General features: G+C 44.2%; 1 protein-coding gene across 5 annotated transcripts in view; it reads right to left on the bottom strand.

The window, feature by feature from the left end:
- tbxas1 (thromboxane A synthase 1 (platelet)) overlaps positions 1-19,318 on the bottom strand; it is a 242,859-nt gene that overhangs the window by 53,993 nt on the left and 169,548 nt on the right. For all 5 annotated transcript variants that reach the window (XM_078568528.1, XM_078568527.1, XM_078568529.1 and 2 more), the window contains one exon: positions 2,809-2,897. In XM_078568528.1, coding sequence (XP_078424654.1) covers positions 2,809-2,897 — 89 coding nt within the window. The remainder of the gene's footprint in view (positions 1-2,808; positions 2,898-19,318) is intronic.

The raw sequence follows: 19,318 nt of genomic DNA, 5'->3' as shown, positions 1-19,318 counted from the left end.
TAAAAACCAGCAAAGGATGACTAAAAAATAAATAAAAAGGAGCAGGACATTTAGAAAATCATAATACAATGAAGCAGAGTCAACATGGCTTCATGAAAGGGAAATCATGTTTGGCAAATTTATTAGAGGTCTTTGAAGATGTAACAAGCAGGGTGGATAAAAGGAAACCAGTAGATGTAGTGTATTTGGATTTCCAAAATGCATTCGATAAGGTTCAGTGTTCATTTAAGGAGGGATACTGTTAATTCTGTACTGTTTATTTAGTGAGGGGCAATGGTTAAATCTATACTGTGTTCATTTAGGAATGGGTACTTGAATCATATTGGCCCAGATCTTCCAATCGGGATTTATTTTATCTATTTCCTAACATGATCAGACAAAAAATAATACACACTTAGCCTCCTCTGATTTTTCTGTGCCATTTTCAGGTGTTGGATCCTAAAGCAGTGTAGAAAACTTCAGAAGAAGAAGCGGCATAGAAGACATGCCCTGTTTTTACAGCACTAGATGCTGTAAATGTCCCAAAGCTTGCTTGAAAAGCTACAGAGAGAAGGTAAGTGTGTAAAGTTATTGGGTAAGGGGGAAGGGTGGATGACAGGGTAGAACAGGTGAGGGAGTAGGGTGGGTGAGGGGGTAGGGTGGGTAAAGTAAGTATGTAAATGGGTAGGGTGGCAGGTGGGTAGGGTGACAGGTGGGTGAGGTAGCAGGTGGGTAGGATGGCAGGAGTGTAAGGTGGCATGTGGGTAGGATGTTAGGGTGGCATGTGGGTAGGGTAGTAGAGCGTAGGGTGGCAGGCAGGTGAGTGAGTAGGCACGCTATGGGTAGTTGGGTTGGGTCTGGAGAGGTTGTCAGGTTGGGGGCTAGTCAGGTCAGGTTGGGGGGTGGAGTCGGGGTTTGGGATGGTCAGGGTTAGACATGTCTGGTCAGGAGTATTTGGGGAAGGGAGTCATGGGGTTGGAAGTTAAGTGGGAGGGAGGGGGGCAGTGTTGGTGATTGGGGAATGAGTTCTGTATAACATTTCCTGGGTAACTATCCAGGTCAGTAAGTTGTCCGACTTTAACTCAGAGTTGGAGACATTTTTGGAGGGTGCCGGCAAGCAGGGGAATTGCTCATCGGAAGTTTAAACTTCCAGGGCAATTGCCGCACAGTCCTTGCAGTGGGACCTCTAAAGTGGACCTACAGCACATCCTCTGGAGTACGTCCAGTCTCCAACCATCTAGAGATTGGGAGATGTGGGCCATTGTGTACATTTAGGGAACGGCACTGTTAATTCTGCACTCTGTTCATTTAGGGAGGGGCATTCGTAATTCTGCACTGTGTTAATTTAGGCAGGGGCACCGTTTATTCTGCGGTGTGTTAATTTAGGGAGGGGCATTGTTAATTCTGCACTGTGTTAATTTAGGCAGGGGCACCGTTTATTCTGCGGTGTGTTAATTTAGGGAGGGGCATTGTTAATTCTGCACTGTGTTAATTTAGGCAGGGGCACTGTTTATTCTGCAGTGTGTTAATTTAGGGAGGGGCATTGTTAATTCTGCACTGTGTTAATTTAGGCAGGGGCACTGTTTATTCTGCAGTGTGTTAATTTAGAGAGGGGCATTGTTAATTCTGCACTGTGTTAATTTAGGGAGGGGCACTGTTAATTCTGCACTGTGTTAATTTAGGGAGGGGCACTGTTAATTCCATAATTCAAAATATAAGTAGATGTTTCTGCTACCATGAGTGAGGAAAATAGGTGACTACGTGAAATCTTAGGAACTCCTAGGAAGAAAGAACTTAAAGCATGAAGTGAGAGAGAGTCATTTACCTGAACATGAATGACCATTATGGCACATCTGGACTGTCAAACACTCAGTTCTCCTCTTAACCCTTGTTTAATCTCTCTCTCAAATATCCATCCATGTGTTTCTGGAATTTATTGACCCTTTTCACCTCCCTATTTCCTCCTAAAAGCTGCACCATATTCTCACAAATTGGTGTATAAATTAGTTTACCTTGACTCCAAGTTTGAGTCTTTGCCTCGTACAGTTTATGGTAATTTAAACATGCTATTAAAACATAACTTATCTTTCCAGAGACATGGTCTCCTCTTTCCACACCCCTCCCCACCTCCGCACAAAACCACAGAGTGACCTGATGCTCTCAGCATACATTTTGAATAATTCTGAGCATAAAGCTGCTGATTATCTCATCAGTTATATGCATGAACTATCATAGATTCAGCCCCTGTTCTTTATTCATCGCTGAGATGCAGGCATTGTTGGCAAGGTCAGCATTTATTGTCCATCCCTGATTGCCCTTGAGAAGGTGGTGGTGAGTGGCCTTCTTGAACCACTGCAGTCCATGTGGTGTAGGTCTAACCACAGTTTTGTTTGGAAAGAGAGTTTCAGGATTTTGATCCAGTGACTATGAAGGAACAGCAATATATTTCCAAGTCAGGATGGTGTGTGACTTGGAAGGGAATTTGCACTGTTCTCATGCACCTGCTGCCAGCAGGTGGTACAATCACAAGTTTGAGAGATGTTGTCGAAGAAGGAATTTTACTGCATAATTGTACTATTTACTTGATATGTTATGCAAATTTCTTCCTATGTCCTAATGGTAATCAAGCAAATCTGAAGAAAATGCACCCCTTTCCCTTGAATCTTTATCGACATTTTTTTCTCTACAATTAATTTGGGATTTTTGAGAGGATGGCTTCTTGCCCATGATAGAACAAGCTTGAACATTTTCAGTAGGACTCTGCCTATCTTTGACACCCAACCTTCAGGGATGCACAACCAACAGTATTATTTGATGCCTGCTCCTTACCGGTGGATGTCAAAACCCTTGCCAGAGTCTGCATGAGTCTTCAGATTTTTCATCAGCGTGTCAGCAGCCTGGTTAATTAATGGACACATCTGAAAGGAAAATAGCTCATACAATTATGGGAGAGTATCTGTTGCTGTATGAACAATGTTTGTGTAGGGCTGGAACAGAAATCATGCAATGCAAGAGGGAATAAGTGGTTCCTTAATCCTGCAATAAATAGAGAACACAATTAGAAGTGCTTAAAGCACTCTGGAGTTTTACTTTTCCCAAATACTCTCCTGGATTTCCTTCTCTTTTCACTGATGCAATTTTACTGATTTCACACAAAACCCCAAGGGAAACATCAACAGTGTAAACACTAAGCCAACATTCAGCACACCAGCAATAGGAATGTTTCAGTGTGAGTCCAAGCCCTTCATTCCCAGGGGAATCGCTCTGCTCCACTCCAGAGACTTCAGCACATAATCCAAGCTGATACTTCAGTCCAGTACTGAGGGAGTGCTGCACTGTTGGAGGTGCTGTCTCAAATAAGATGTTAAATTGCCTTCTCTTTCGAGTGGATGTAAAAGATCCCATGGCAATATTTCAAGATAGAGCAGAGAGCTCTCCTGGCTGATATTTACCCTTCAACCAACATCACAAAAAGATAGATTATCTGGTCATTAAACCATTGCTGAGTGTCACACCTGTTATGATCCCAGCTGATGTTACTACTAGACAAACCTGATCCCAGGATGGAAACCGGCTTGATAGATCCTAACTTTTAGTTAGATACACGGAGAGTGACTACTGAACAGAGTCACAGGAGTCAGCTGATGAACTTTTAACAAAAGAATAAAACATTTATTGAAGAAGCAAAGATGAACTGTATTACAATATTCTTTCATCCACAACTATACCTTTACAGATATTTACAGATTTGTAAGGATAACATAAGTTACAAAAGCTATCTTATATTCTAATGTTCACAGTAAGTTCACAGTGCATGTAAAACATTAGGCAACCTATGGTCAGACACACCACACTCTGAAACCAAGTGACAGATGCTATGGGCAGAATTTTGCCCTTGGTAGGCGTGCGGGCCCCACTGGCTTGGCGGCGGGCAGGCAGCCAACCTCCGCCGCTGAAACGGGGCCTGCCGCCATTTTGAGTGTGCAGGCCAATTAAGGCCTGCCCAGCGGCCTGACCAACAGGAAGCACTTCCTGTGCGTGGGGGGGAGGGGGGGGGGGGGGGGATTCTCCGACTGTCAAAGTGCACTATTACGCACATGCGCGCCAAAGAGTGCACTGATCCCTGAGACTAAGTGCTGTCTCATGGAGATTACTGACAGTCTAAAAAACTTTAAAAATAGAAAAGTTAAAAAACTATTAACATGTCCCCCTCATGTGACAATGTCACACGAGATGGGACATGTTAATAAGAAGCACAGAAACTTTACTAAAGTTGTTAAAAATGGACATGAAACCTCATCCGCCAATGGATGAGGTTTCATGTTTTTTCAGAAGCCCGCTGGGGCTCCTGGCCTGCCCACTAGCCTTAAGGTTGGACGGGCAGGTCTTTAATTATCTTAATTATCCTGACAATGGCCTCAATTGGCCATTGACAGGTTGGCGGGCGGACAGCTGATTTCGCTGTCCGCCCGCCTTCCTAAAAATTTAAATGGACTGGGACGACGTCGGGGGTTCCTCCCGACATCATCCCCGTGTCATTTTCGCGTTGGCCAACCCCAACTCGCTGACCGGAAAATTCTGGCCTATGGATCTCTCCTCAACTCCCCGCAGACAATTATCACACCACTTGAGCTTGAACCAACAGGTCTCACTGAATTCCGTCTTTTACACGAGGGCTTCCAATCTCCACTCTCCAAGAACTCACTCTGGAATCCTCTCCCAAACAACGCTTTCTCTCAGATGCCTTCCACAAGGGTCCAACTCCAGGGTTTTGAGCACTCCTTCCAATGTTCTTCTCCGCTGGATCGCCACGTGCATTCAAGCTTCCTTCCACGCACTCTTTCACAAATGCTTAGCCATGTCAACAGAAGACCGCTGCTTCACAAGCCCATAGTTACAGACTGGACCTTCTGACTTCTCGCAAGCCATTTTTTAATTCTGCTTCCTGCAGCTTTCTTCCCTTTAAGCTTGGTGCTTTCCTCTCTGCTCCTCACTTTCATAGAACAGGTCCTTTTTCCAGATTCCTGTCTTGTCCTTAGGCTGTCCTCTTGAATCTTCCCTGATCCACTTCCCTGGATTTGGGGACTTTCTTCTTTAGTTTCTGGAACCTGCTTCTGCAGTTCTTTCTCCTGTGTCCAGCTTCTCCTGGCATCTGCCTTCAACTTTACTTTGGGACTTGCTATCTGTGCATCTGCTGTCCAGCCTCTCTGGGATCCTGGCTTCAACTGAACTGAAACTGCTTTTATAGTTTTCTCAGTCTCTGTGGGTCCCTCTCTCTGGACCTCTGTTGCTAGGCAACAGCAGTTCTTTTTAACCATGTTTGTTTTAACTTCCCTTCAAGAGTCGTAAAATCTCCTTAGAATGCAGGCACACCAACAAAGCCTGTCTCCACTCAGAAATGAGACTAGATCTTGGGTTTCACCTTTTAATCCACAAATAGAAAAAAATATAAATTAAACTAAGAGTTAAAACTTATAGCTATAGCTTATTTCTAACACCCAAAAATACAAATTCAGCTTGCTTAAACTATCTCTATTTCCTAACACACCTTTTTGCGTGCAACTCTGGCTGTCCCATTTCCTACAATACAACGGTGACTACACTTTAAAATACTTTATTTGGGACATCCTGAGTTCATGAAAGGCTTTACACAAATGTAAGTTATTTGTTCTTTAAAATGTTATGAGCTCTACAGAAAGATTGGATTGAGTCAGTGCTGAACTCCAAACACTGCCTTCAATCTTTGCTGAATTTGATATAGACCTAACCATTCTTGCATCATAATGTACTCAGGGGAAACACCTGATGTAACTGGTAACTGGGCGTAGGGATTGCAATGCACAAGTAACCTGCGCCCATTCGTAGTGCTGCAGATTAAACTGCATGCAGCTTGCCTATTCAAATGATAGTGGTCTACAGCTCAGCACTGAGCACACTGTGGAATCACTGCATTACTTGTCAGGGGGCCTAAGTTCATGCAAGGTCTGCACGAGTCAAAGTTAGCCTGCACCTCTTAAACAGGAGGGGCATTCCACCTACAGCAGGTGCTGTAAGTGGCTGAGGAAGAGCTTATGAGCAGAAGGAAGAGTGGAAACGGCACAGCAGGCCAGAGAGCTTGCCACAAGGTTTTTCAGTGCTGCAGTGGAGGCCTTGATGGAGGAGGTGGGTCGGAGGAAAGAGGTCCTCTATCCACAGGGGATCAGGGAGCTCTCCAGATGGACATTACAAAGGCAGTGGGAGTAGATACCCATCATGGACAATGAGAGCAGAATAGCTTCAAGGACCTGGATGCAGTGCTGATATCAAGAAACGGCTAAAGGTACTGGATACTGCAAAGGCTGTGGGCCCTGACAATATTCCGGCAATAGTACTAAAGACTTGTGCTCCAGAACTTGCTGAGCCCCTAGTCAAGCTGTTCCAGTACAGCTGCAACATTGGCATCAACCCGGCTATGTGGAAAATTGCCCAGGTATGCCCTGTACACAGAATGGAGGACAGATCCAACCCAGCTAATTACTGCCCCATCAGTATGGAAGGGGTCATCAACAGTGCTATCAAGTGGGACTGGCTTAGCAGTAACCTGCTCACTGACGCTCAGTTTAGGTTCTGCCAGGGTCAGTCAGCTTCTGACCTCATTACAGCCTTGGTTCAAACATGGACAAAAGATCTGAACTCCAGAGGTGGGGTGAGTGACTGCCCTTGACATCGAGGCAGCATTTGACTGGTGTGGCATCATGGAGCCCTAGAAAAACTGGAGTCAATGGGAATCAGGGGGAAAACTCTCCACTGGTTGGAGTCATACCTAACACAAAGGAAAATGGTTGTGGTTGTTGAAGGTCAATCATCTCAGTTCCAGGACATCACTGCAGAAGTTTCTCAGGGTAGTATCCTAGGCCCAGCCATCTTCAGCTGCTTCATCAATGACCTTCCTTCCATCATAAGGTCAAAAGTGGGGGTGTTCGCTGATGATTGCATAATGTTTAGCACTATTCACGACTCCTCAGATACTGGAGCAGTCCATGTCCAAATGCAGCAAGACCTGGACAATATACAGGCTTGGGCTGACAAGTGGCAAGTAACATTTGTGCCACAAGTGCCAGGCAATGACCATCTCCGACAAGAGAGAATCTAAACAGCACCCCTTGACATTCAACAGCATTACCATCACTGAATCCCCCACTTTAAACAATCCGGGGGTTACCATTGACCAGAAACTGAACTGGACTAGCCATATAAATACTGTGGCTACAATAGCAGGTCAGAGGCTAGGAATCCTGCACGAGTAACTCACCTCCTGACTCCCCAAAGCCTGTCTACCATCTGCAAAGCACAAGTCAGGCATATGGTGGAATACACCCCACTTGCCTGAATGAGTGCACTCCAACAACACTCAAGAAGCTTGACACCATCCAGGACAAAGCAGCAGGACAAGGTGGCTTTAATCAGATGAAGCAGCACCTAACCAGTGGGCAATAGGCACAGCTGCATGTTCACACTCCTACAGAGGAGACAGTGCTGATTATCATCGGTGTGGCCACCAGTGAGGCCATAATAAGTGGCAGGGCTGATACTGATGGTAGGAAAGTGGAACTATCTCAGCTGACAATGGTACCACATCCAAAAGCATTCATTCCCTCCACCACTGACGAACAGTAGCAGCAGTGTGTACCATCTACAAGATGCACTGCAGAAACTCACCAAGTCTCCTTAAGCAGCACCTTCAAAACCCACAACCACTACCATCTAGGAGAACAAGGGTAGCAGATAGATGGGAACACCACCACCTGGAAGTTCCCCTCCAATCCACTCACCATCCTGACCTGGGAATATATCGCCGTTCCTTCACTGTCGCTGGATCAAAATCCTGGAATACCCTTCCTAACAGCACTGTGGGTGTACCTACACCACAGGAACTGCAGCTGTTCAAGAAGGCAGCTCATAACCATCTTCTCAAGGGCATTTAGGGATGGGCAATAAATGCTGGCCTAGCCCACATCCCGTAAATGAATAAAAAAAAACATTCAATAGCTTCACCTGAGTGGTCATGGTCAGTGAACGCATTGTTAAATGTAACCCACTACCTCATACTCTGCTCAATTCACCACTCCCACTTTACTCACCTCCCAACATTGTCAAGCAAAACTCATACCCAACATAATAGCCTCACCTCGTCCTCACACACAGCACTGATGCAAGCCTCAAACTCATACCTCACACCATACACACACATCCAGCTATTCAACTGTGCCAGGCATATCACCCAATCACATTACACCACATGAACTGACACAGTTCCCTGTCTCTTGCAGGACAAGGTGGCTTTAGTCAGATGAAGCAGCACCTAACCGATGGGCAACAGGCACAGCTGCATGTTCACACTCCTACAGAGGAGACAGTGCTGACTATCATCGGTGTGGCCACCAGTGAGGCCATAATAAGTGGCAGGGCTGAAACTGATGGTAGGAAAGTGGAACTATCTCAGCTGTTAGTATGTTCCTACCTAATCCACCTTTCATTCCATTTTTCCCTCATCCCATAATCTCTTCTGTTTCCAAGCTGCAAATGGTGTTAAGCGTGCACTGTTGCTTCAGCACTCCAATGGTCTGCTCGAAGATGTTTCTCCTGGCAGCATAGGTCTCATTGTATGCATGCTGGCTACATGTGATTTGGTAGCAGAGTGGAGGCATGAGTCAGTAGTAAAGCGATTGCCGTTATGGACCCAATAGCCACCCCCTGGTTTGATGTGGTGGCTCATGTAATGAGGGAACAGACAACTGGAAGGTGCGGGGAGAGAGGCTTCATGGGGTGGGGGGGAAGAGGCTATGAAGGGAAGAGAGACTGCGGTGGAGAGAGGCTAATGTACTGCAAACGTATCTTCACTGGTCAATATATGCATTGGGATTCCTACAGTTCCACATGCTATAAGATTGGTCTTATCAGCAGCTTTGTAAATAGGGCCTGAGCCATTTGCTCACCATGCATGCTTGCTGCTGAAATAGGGCACATCAAAGGCATCCTGCAGTATAATGGCTACCCTGATCAGGTCATTTCGCGCTGTATATCACACAAACTCATGAACGGGCCTCAGGCTGCCACTTCCGGTCCTGAAAGGTGGAAAGGCAAGGTATCTCAAAACTTTGAGCAACAGGTGAAGCTAGCTGTTTCACGCTACTACTATGCAGTAGCAACATGAGTGGTATTTGCCACTAACAGGATGCTGCCATCAAGCTAAAAAGACATTCTGCCTATCAGACAAATGAGTAACATGGTATATGAATTCCAGTGCCAGTGTGCTGCTAGGTATGTAGGCCATACGTGCGAAAGACTGAAGTATCGTATGAAACAGCATGTCCCAGCCGCTGGTTGCAACTGGCAAGGTACATACTGTACCTAAGCAGCTCGTACTTGCAAAACTCAAAACACAGTGTTCAACATTAGATGTGATTCCACGATTGGACAACATTTACTAAATAATAAATCAGTGTGCTAGGAATTACGCTGACAACCAATTTAAGATTGTCAGTCAGGCTCACAGTGTGATGCATCTGCATGTACTGGAAACTACATATATTAATACACAAGATCCTGTTCTCTGCAGATATAAAAAACATGTACACACATTGCACCTGTTTCAGCTAAACAAAATACGTGACAGTCATTCGCTGACTCATTCCGCAGGGCAATGCCTTGACCAATTAATTTCAAACAATGCTTGGCAGCTGTCAGTCACCATCACTGGCACATTCTCAATGGCAATGCCTCTACCAATCAGAGTCCACTTGCCAACCAATCATCACTCTCTTCACATACTGTATAAATTGTTGTTTTCTCCTTATATTGGTGTTCTTGCGAAGTGTCCTGATGAGTGCAAGACGAAAAGCTTCGACATGTCTCTTTTTTCAGCAATACTCAGATTGGTTAAACATGATTTCCCTTTCATTAAACCATGTTGACTCTGCCTGATTACCTTGAATTTTCTAAGTGCCCTGCTATAACGTCTTTAATAATAGCTTCTAACATTTTTGCTATGGCAGATGTTAACCTAACTGCCTGTGGTTTTCTTCTTTCTGTCTCCCTCCATTTTTAAATAAAGGAGTTACATTCGCTATTTTCTAATCTTATGGAACCTTCCCCAAATCTAGGGAATTTTGGAAAATTAAAATCATTAAAATTAAAACTATCTCACTAGCCACTTCTTTTAAGGCACTAGGATGAAGTCCATCAGGACCTGGGGACTTGTCAGCCGCAGCTCCAACAATTTGCTCAATACCACTTCGCTGGCGATTGTAATTTTCTTCAGTCCCTCTCTCCCTTTCCTTTTCTGATTTACAGCTATTTCTGGGATGTTACTTGTATCGTCTATGGTGAAGACTGATGCAAAATATCTGTTTAATATATTTGCCATCTCCTTATTTTCCATTATAAATCCCCCAGACTCACTTACTATAGGACCAACTCTCACTTTGTTAACTCTTTTCTTTCTAACTATCTATAGAAACTCTTAGTGTCTGTTTTTATATTTCGACCTAGCTTTCTCTCGTACTTTAATTTTTCTTTCCTTATTAACCTTTTAGTGATTCTTTGCTGTTTTTGATATTCTGTCCAATATTCTGACCTGCCACCCATCTAATAATAGAGGCACTCGGAATTTACTGCATGAGCTTAGTATGCAAATCTAGCACTTTCTTAAAAATAATGGGGATGCTGAGGGTAAATGCCATTTATGTAAGGCAGAGTACCATAAATGGACCAGCAAGTTCCAGAGATTCGCAACTCATAGCCTACCTCTTTATTTCCTGAACTCATTTGCCAATTTGCACATTAACAACAGCGTATGTTGTTAACACTATTATTTTTACAGGAAGTTTTGGCCCATAAAACACAAGCTAACAGTTCCAGAGGGAGTTTTCAGTCATCTAAAGTTGTTGAAATTTGTTTCTTGGATCCTAGAGGAGTGGATTTGTGCAAAGTGTTCCACTGAAATCAGTGTTTCCTTTTTAAACACTGCAGCAGTTTCAGTTTCTCCATGTTAGTCTCTGCTGGCCCACCTGAATGCTCATCACACATCTCCATGATCAATAATATAGATGAGTAGCCTGAGATCAGGGCATTCCTCCAAACTCTTGGTGCAGTTATTGAGACACAGATGAAGAGAGGAAAAGCAACAGCAGAAGGCCTCCAGTGGAGTTATTTTTTAACAAAGAAAAACAAATGTGTAATCAGGCAAAAATGGACATTGAACTAAGGATGTTAACGTTTGGTCAAAGAGGACTTTAAGGGAAATCTTAAAGGAGGAGCAAGAGGTGGAACAACAGAGAGATTTAAGGAGAGAATTCCAGAGTAAAGGGTCTAGATGGCTGAAGGCATAGGTACTGAAAGTGGAGGCAAGGGAGGGTCAGGGAAGGGTGGGGGAAAGGGAGTGCTACACAAAGTTACAGAGATAGGGAGGAATGAGGCTATGGAGGGAATTAAACACTTGGTGGAGAATTTTAAATAGGAATTGTTGGGGAATGGGATAGCCAGTGTAATTTAGCAAAGATGGGGGAGGCTATAAACAGACAACAGAGGTTTGGAATAAGTAGGATATGAGGCAAGCCAGCAGATCATGTCTGGAGGTGACAAAAACATAGATGAGGTTTCATAGGGCAGGATTTTCAGTTCAGTGTGTGGGCGCGCGCCCGGCACACACAGGCATGAAATAGTGCGTGATGGCATAGGACAAGTGTCCCACTTGCGCAATATTTTGGTCAGTGGGCACGTGCGGGAGTTGGCAGCGTGCCTACCAACAATTAAGAGGGCTGTTAAGCCCATTAACCGATTAATTAAAGTCAAAATTTCCCTGCCTATTCAACCTTACAGTTGGTAGGCGGGCAAATAGGCCAAGAGGCCTTTGCATTTTTTGCGAGACCTCATCCATGGGCAGGATGAGGTTTCGAACGGTGATTTAAAAAACACTAAAAATTAAAAAAACTAATTTGTAACATGTCCCTGCTCATGTGACAAGAGTCATTTGAGGGGGCATATTTTCCTTATTTTTGAAATCTTAATTTTTAGTGTTAAAAATCTTCAGCTCCCTGAAGCAGCTCTGTGCCTTCAGGGAGCTGTCACTGAGCGCACCCACGCACATGCACACACTTCAGTGCTCCTGCTCCTCCCGCCCCCACCCAGCCAGCGCTGAGATTATCAGCACGCGTTTCACGCTGACTGACCATTAATTGGCCAGCCAGCATGAAATCGCAGTCAGGGCCCAATCGCGGGCGGTGGACCGTTGTGTGGTCATTCCCGTGTGGCCTGCTGCGCCCACCCGAGGTAAAGATTCTGCCCATAGAAACATAAGAAATAGTAGCAGGAGTAGGTCATTCGGCCCTTCGAGTCTGCTCCGCCATTCAATATGATCATGACTGATCCTCTATCTCAACACCATACTCCCATTCTGTCCCCATACCCCTGAATGCCTTTAGAGTCCAGAAGTCTATCTATTTCCTTCTTAAATATATTCAGTGACTCGGCCTCCACAGCCCTCTGGGATAGAGAATTCCACAGGCTCACCACCCTCTGAGTGAAGAGGTTTCTCCTTATCTCAGTCCTAAATGGTCTACCCTGTATCCTGAGACTGTAACCCCTTGTTCTAAGCCCCCCCATCCAGAGGAAATATCATCCCTGCATCCAGTCTGTCCCTCCCTGTCAGGATTTTATATGTTTCAGTGAGACCTCCTCTCATTCTTCTAAATTCCAGTGAATACAGGCCTAATTGGCCCAATCTCTCCTTATACAACAATCCTGCCATTCCAGGAATCAATCTGGTGAACCTTCGCTGCACTCCCTCTATGGCAAGTATATCCTTTCTTAGGTAAAGAGACCAAAACTGCACACAATACTCTAGGTGTGGTCTCACCAAGGCCCTGTATAGCTGCAGTAAGACATCCTTGCTCCTGTACTCAAGTTCTCTCGCAATGAAGGCCAACATACCATTTGCTTTCTTAACTGCTTGCTGCACCTGCATACTTGCTTTCAGTGACTGGTATACAAGGACACCCAGATCCCAATCTTTCAATGGACCAAAAAATCAAAAAGAACCAAGTGAGCAGAGGTGCAGGGTAGTGAAGAGGCGAAGGATAATCAAAGTGTGACAGGAAGGGGCAGAAACTATAAGCAGATGAGTGCAGCAGAAATTAGAACCAGAATGAATAATAATGGTAAGAAGTCAAAGCTTAAGGCTCTTTATCTGAATGCACGCAGTATTTGTAACAAGATGGATGAGTTCAAGGCACAAATAGAAATAAATGAATATGACTTAGTAGCTATTACAGGGACATGGTTGCAGGGTGACCAAGACTGGGAACTCAATATTCAAGTGTATTCGACATTCCAGGAAAAATAGGCAAAAAGGAAAATGAGGTGGGGTAGCTTTGTTAATAAAGGAAGGTGTCAGTGCGGTGGTGAGTAATGATATAGGTGCAATAGATCGTGATGTGGAATGAGCTTGGGTGGAAATAAGGAATAGCAAGGGGAAGAAGTCACGGGTCGAAGAGTTGCCTCACTGTAGGACAAAGTATAAATCGGGAAGTGATGGAGGTGTATAAGAAGGGCGCTACAATTGTCATGGGCGATTTTAATCTGCATATTGACTGGACAAATCAGATTGGCAGTGGTAACTTGAAAGACAAATTTGTAGAGTGCATCAGGGATTGTTTCTTAGAGCAATACATTGCAGAACCTACCCGGGAACAGGCTATTTTAGATCTAATAACGTGTAATGAGGTGGGATTAATAAGAGATATCCTAGTTAAGGGGATAACGATCATAACATGGTAGCGTTTCAAATTCAGTTTGAGAGCGAGCACCTTGGGTCTCAAGCCAGTGTCCTCAACTTAAGGACAATTACAGAGGTATGAAGAAAGAGTTGTCTAAAGCGGGCTGGGAAAATAGACAAAGGGGAAGGTCAATGGATGAGCAGTGGCAGACATTTAAGCAGATATTTCATAACGCTCAACAAAGATTTATCCCAGTCAAAAAGATGGACTCGATGAGAAGGATGAACCATCCGTGGTTAACAAAGGTGGTCGAGGAGAGTATCCAATCTAAAACTAAGGCATACAAAGCAGCCAAAACTAGTGGTAGGCCAGAGGATTGGAATTTTTTTGGAACCAGCAGCAGAAAGCTAATAAAGAGGGAGAAAATTGATTATGAAAGTAAGCTGGCAAGAAATAAACTTCTACGGGTATATGAAAAGAGAATGGCTAAAGTGAGCATGGCACCCTTGGAGGATGCAACTGAAGGATTGATAAGGGGGAACAGGGAAAAGTGCAGATAATTTAAACCAATATTTTGCATTGGTCTTCATGGTGGGGGACACAATAAACATCCCAAAGTATTTGACAAACTAATGGGACTAAAGTCAGACAAGTCGCCAGGACCTGATGACCTGCATCCAAGTGTTTTAAAGGAAGTGGCTGCAGAGATATGGAGTCATTGGTCGAAATATTCCAGAACTCACTGGATTCTGGGAGGGTCCTAGTGGATTGGAAAACCGCTAATGTGACGCCCCTATTCAAGAAAGGAGGGAGACAAAAAACAGGAAACTATAGGCCAGTCAGCCTAACATCTGTCATTGGGAAAATTCTAGAGTCCATTATTAAGGAAGAAATAACAGGACATTTAGAAAAGCTTAACAGAATCAAACTGAGTCAACATGGTTTTGTGAAAGGGAAATCATGTTTGACCAATTTGCCAGAATTCTTTGAGGATATAACAAGCAGAGTTGATAAAGGGGTACTGGTAGATGTAGTGTATTTAGATTTCCAGAAGGTATTCGATAAGGTGCAACATAAAAGGTTATTGCACAAGATAGGAGCTCAAGGTATTGGGGTTAATGTATTAGAATAGATTGACTATTGTTTAACACATAGAAGCCCAGAGAGTTGGGATGAATGGGTCTTCTTCAGGTTGGAAAGATTTAACTAGTGGAGTGCCACAAAGATCAGTCTGAGGGCCTCAATTATTTACTATCTATATTAAAGACTTGGAGGAGGGGGCATAGTGTAATGTATCCAAGTTTGCTGATGATACAAAAATAGGTGGGAGGGCATGTTGTGATGAGGACATAAGGAATCTACAAGGGGATATAGATGGCTTGAGTGAGTGGGCAAAAACTTGGCAGATGGAGTTTAATGTAGGAAAATGTGAGGTCATGCACTTTGATAGGAAGAATCAAAAGGCAGACTATTATTTGAATGGAGAAAGACTCCAGAAGTGCAGCACAGAGGGATCTGGGTGTTCTTGTGCATGAAACACAAAAAGTTATCACGTAGGTACAACAAGCAATTAAGAAGGCAAATGGAATTTTGGCCTATATTGCTAGGGGGTTAGAGTTTAAAAATAGGGGAGTCTTGTTACAACTGTTGGTGAGGCAGCACCTGGAGTACTGTGTACAGTTTTGGTCCCCATATTTAAGAAATGATATACTGGCATTGGAGACAGTTCAAAGGAGGTTCACAAGGCTGATTCCTGGGATGAAGGGGTTGACTTATCAAGAACGGCTGAACAGGTTACGCCTTTATTCATTAGAGTTTAGAAAAATGAGGGGTGATCTTATTGAAATGTATAAGATTCTGAGAGGGCTTGACAGGGTAGATGTTGAGAAAATGTTTCCACTAAATATCGGGGAGTTGAGGACTATGAGAAGCTGGCACGAAAGAAGAGTTGAGGCCTGCGACAGGTCAGCCATGACCTTATTGAATGGTGGAGCAGGCTTGAGGGGCTGAATGACCTACTCCTGCTCCTATTTCTTATGATCTTATACAAAAATAAAAATACCTGGAAAAACTCAGCAGGTCTGACAACATCTGCGGAGAGGAACACAGTTAACAATTCGAGTCCGTATGACTCTTCAACAGAACTCTTTTGTTGAAGAGTCATACGGACTCGAAACGTTAACTGTGTTCCTCTCCACAGATGCTGTCAGACCTGCTGAGTTTTTCCAGATATTTTTATTTTTGTTTTGGATTTCCAGCATCCGCAGTCTTTTGCTTTTATCTTATGATCTTATTCTGTTTTTCCTACCAAAGTGGCTAACTGCACACTTATCCACATTATACTGCATCTGTCATGTATTTGCCCACTCACTCAGCCTGTCTAAATCACCTTGAAGCTTCTTAACACCATCCTCATCGCTCACATTCCCACCAAGGTTCATGGTGTCAGCAAACTTGGAAATATTACATTTGATTCCTTCATCCAAATCATTGATATTTATCATGAATAGCTGGGATCCAAGCACTGATCCCTGCGGTACCTCCAAAAAAGATCTATTTATTCCTACTCTCTGTTTCCTGTCTGCTAATCAATTCTCAGTCCATGCCAATATATTACCCCCAATCCCATGTGCTTTAATTTTACACACGAACCTCCTGTGTGGGACTTAATCAAAAGCTTTCTGAAAATCCAAATCCACCACATCCACTGGTTCTTCCTTATCTATTCTGCTATTTAAGCCCTCAAAAAACTCCAGTAGGTTTGTCAAACATGATTTCCCTTTCATGCTGACTTTGTCTAATCCCATTGATAGTTTCCAAGTGTCCTGTTAGCATGTCCCTTATAAAAGACTCTAGCATTTTCCCTACTACTGATGTTAAGCTGTACTTTGCTGTTTTTTCCCTCCCTCCTTTTTTAAATAGTGGGGTTACATTTGCCACCCTCCAATCTGCTGAGACTGTTCCAGAATCAACAAAATTTTGGAAGATGACAATCACTATTTCCATGGCCACCTCCATTAGTACCCTGGGATGTAGATTATCAGGCCTTGGGGATTTATCGGCTTTCAGTCCCATCAATTTCTCCAGCGCTATTGTTTTAGTTATACTCAGGAACATACATTTGTCTTCACTAATCTTTTTCTTTTTACATACTTACAGAAGCTTTTACAGTCCGCTTTTATGTTCCTTGCAAGTTTACTCTCATACTCTTCTACCCCTCTTCATCAACCTCTTGGTCATCCTTTGCTGAATTCTAAACTGCTCACAATCCTCAGGCTTGCTACCTTTTCCAGCAACTTCAAGGGCAGCTTTTTCCGGTTGGCGAGCGGGGGCAGGGCCCGCTCACCGACGCATAAAATGACGCGGGGTGAGGTCGGGCGTGCGTCCCGACATCTCCCCACATCATTTAGATTTTCAGTTCTGCGGGTGCGCAGCCAAGTTGGCTGCGTTCCCGCTGACCTGTCAACGGCCTATTAAGGCCATTAAAAAAGGCTGGCGGGCAGGTGAAGAGCCCAGGTGGCCTTCTGAAAAAGCATGAAATCTCATCCACGGGCGGGGTAAGGTTTCATGAGGGATTTACAATTTTCGGAATATTTTTAAATAAAAATAGTGGACATGTCCCAGCTCATGTGACAGAGTCACATGAGGGGACATATCAGGAAAATTTTTTCTAACCTTTAAAAAATGTTTATAACTTCAACCGATCTCCCTGAGGCGGCACTTTACCTCAGGGAGATCTGTGTGCACTCCCGGCTCAGGGAATCCACCCCCTCCCCCACCCCCCCGCACAGGGAGGGCTCAGCGCTTCCGAATGGAAGTCACGCTTGGTGGTCCTTAATTGGCCCGCCCACATAAAATGGCGGCTTGCCCTCAACCGGGGGCGCCGATTAGGAACCCTCCCGCTCGTGCCTGCTCCCGCACAACATCCCCTGATGGGGGGGCTAAATGCTGCCCCATATGACTCCTCTTTGGATCTGATACTACCCTTAATTTCTTTTGTTAGCTATGGTTGGGCTGCTTTTCCTGTTGTGTTTTTGCGCCAGAAAGGAATGGATAACTGTTGCAATGCATACATTTGTTCCTTAAATATTAGCCATTGTCTATCCACCGTCATGCCTTTTAATGAAGTTCCCCAATCTATCTTAGCCAACTCACACCTCATATCTCCGTAGTTTCCTTTGTTAAGATTTAGGACCCTAGTTTCAGATCGGACTTCTTCACTTTCCGTCTTAATGAAGAGTTCTATCCCTAGTCAGTTCCTCGACATACTGGTCTAAAAAAAACATCTCGTACACGTTCCACGAATTCGTCCGCCACAGTATTATTGCTAATTTGGTTTGCCCAGTCTATATGGAGTCTAAAGTCACCCATGATTACTGTAGCACACTTGTTACATGCATCTGAAGAATTGCTGAAGCAGGCATTATTACGGAGGTGAAAGTAGCTGGTCTTTATGATAAAAACAAAAAGAAAAATACCTGGAAAAACTCAGCAGGTCTGGCAGCATCTGCGGAGAGGAACACAGTTAACGTTTCGAGTCCGAATGACCCTTCAACAGAACTAAGTAAAAATAGAAGAGAGGTGAAATATAAGTTTTTTCCGCAGTTTTTTGCTTTTATCTTTGGTCTTTATGATGTTGTGAATATGAGCATTGTAGCTCAGCTTAGGATCAAATAGGACACTGAAGTTGTGAAAGGTCTGGTTCAACCTGAAGTACTGGCTAGGGAGGAGGTCATGTGGCATAGTGAGTAGTGTCCCTGCCTCTGAGCCAGAAACTCTGGATTACAGTCCCACTCCCAGAACTTGAGGTACGTTCAGAACGTGGCCAAGCAGCTTGATTATCAACTTATAAATCCTTCCAACACACCAATGGCAGGTGGTAATAGGGGAGAGATTCCTGGTCAGCCATGTAATGGAAAGAAATTCATGCCTCTACATAGTTCCAGGCTGCAACGTGCATGTAAAAGTGTATTTTGCCCCAGCAACTCAGATTCTCTTGGGGGCCATTGGCTCAATTGGCTGGATGGCTGGTGTGGATCAGAGTGGTGCCAATCCAATTGGCTCGATCCCCGTACCAGCTGGGGTGGATTTGGGACCTGCCTCCTTGCCCTACCCCTGGTGGAGATTGTGGCATTCTGGGTCAGATGTGCCTTTGTGCAGACAACTTAAAAAGAGGCAAGAGAGGGGGATGAAACCAGTTGTAAGGGTATGCAGTTTGTAACTAGAGCCAAAGATGATGGAAATTGCAGCTCACCAGGGGCTGGATGCTGGACAAGCAGTCTGACAACACAGAGGCAGTGAAATGGTTCAGGCAGGTAGTACAGAGGTAGAACAAAAGCAAAATATTTGCAGATGCTGGAAATCTGAGAAAAAAAACAGAAAATGCTGGAAAACTCAACAAGCCAGGCAGCATCGATGGAGAGAAACAGAGTTAACGCTTCATCAGAACTGTTATGATCAGAAACATCATCAGCCAGGGGGAGGTGGTGGTGTAGTGGTATTGTCACTGGATTAGTAATCCAGAGGCCCAGGCTAATGGGGTTCAAATCCTCACTGTGGCAGATGGTGAAATTTCAATGGAGAGC

The sequence above is a fragment of the Cetorhinus maximus genome, chromosome 22 (genome assembly GCF_964194155.1).
Source record: "Cetorhinus maximus chromosome 22, sCetMax3.hap1.1, whole genome shotgun sequence".
Classification (NCBI taxonomy): Eukaryota; Metazoa; Chordata; class Chondrichthyes; order Lamniformes; family Cetorhinidae; genus Cetorhinus; species Cetorhinus maximus.
This window is presented reverse-complemented; position numbering and strand designations above follow the sequence as displayed.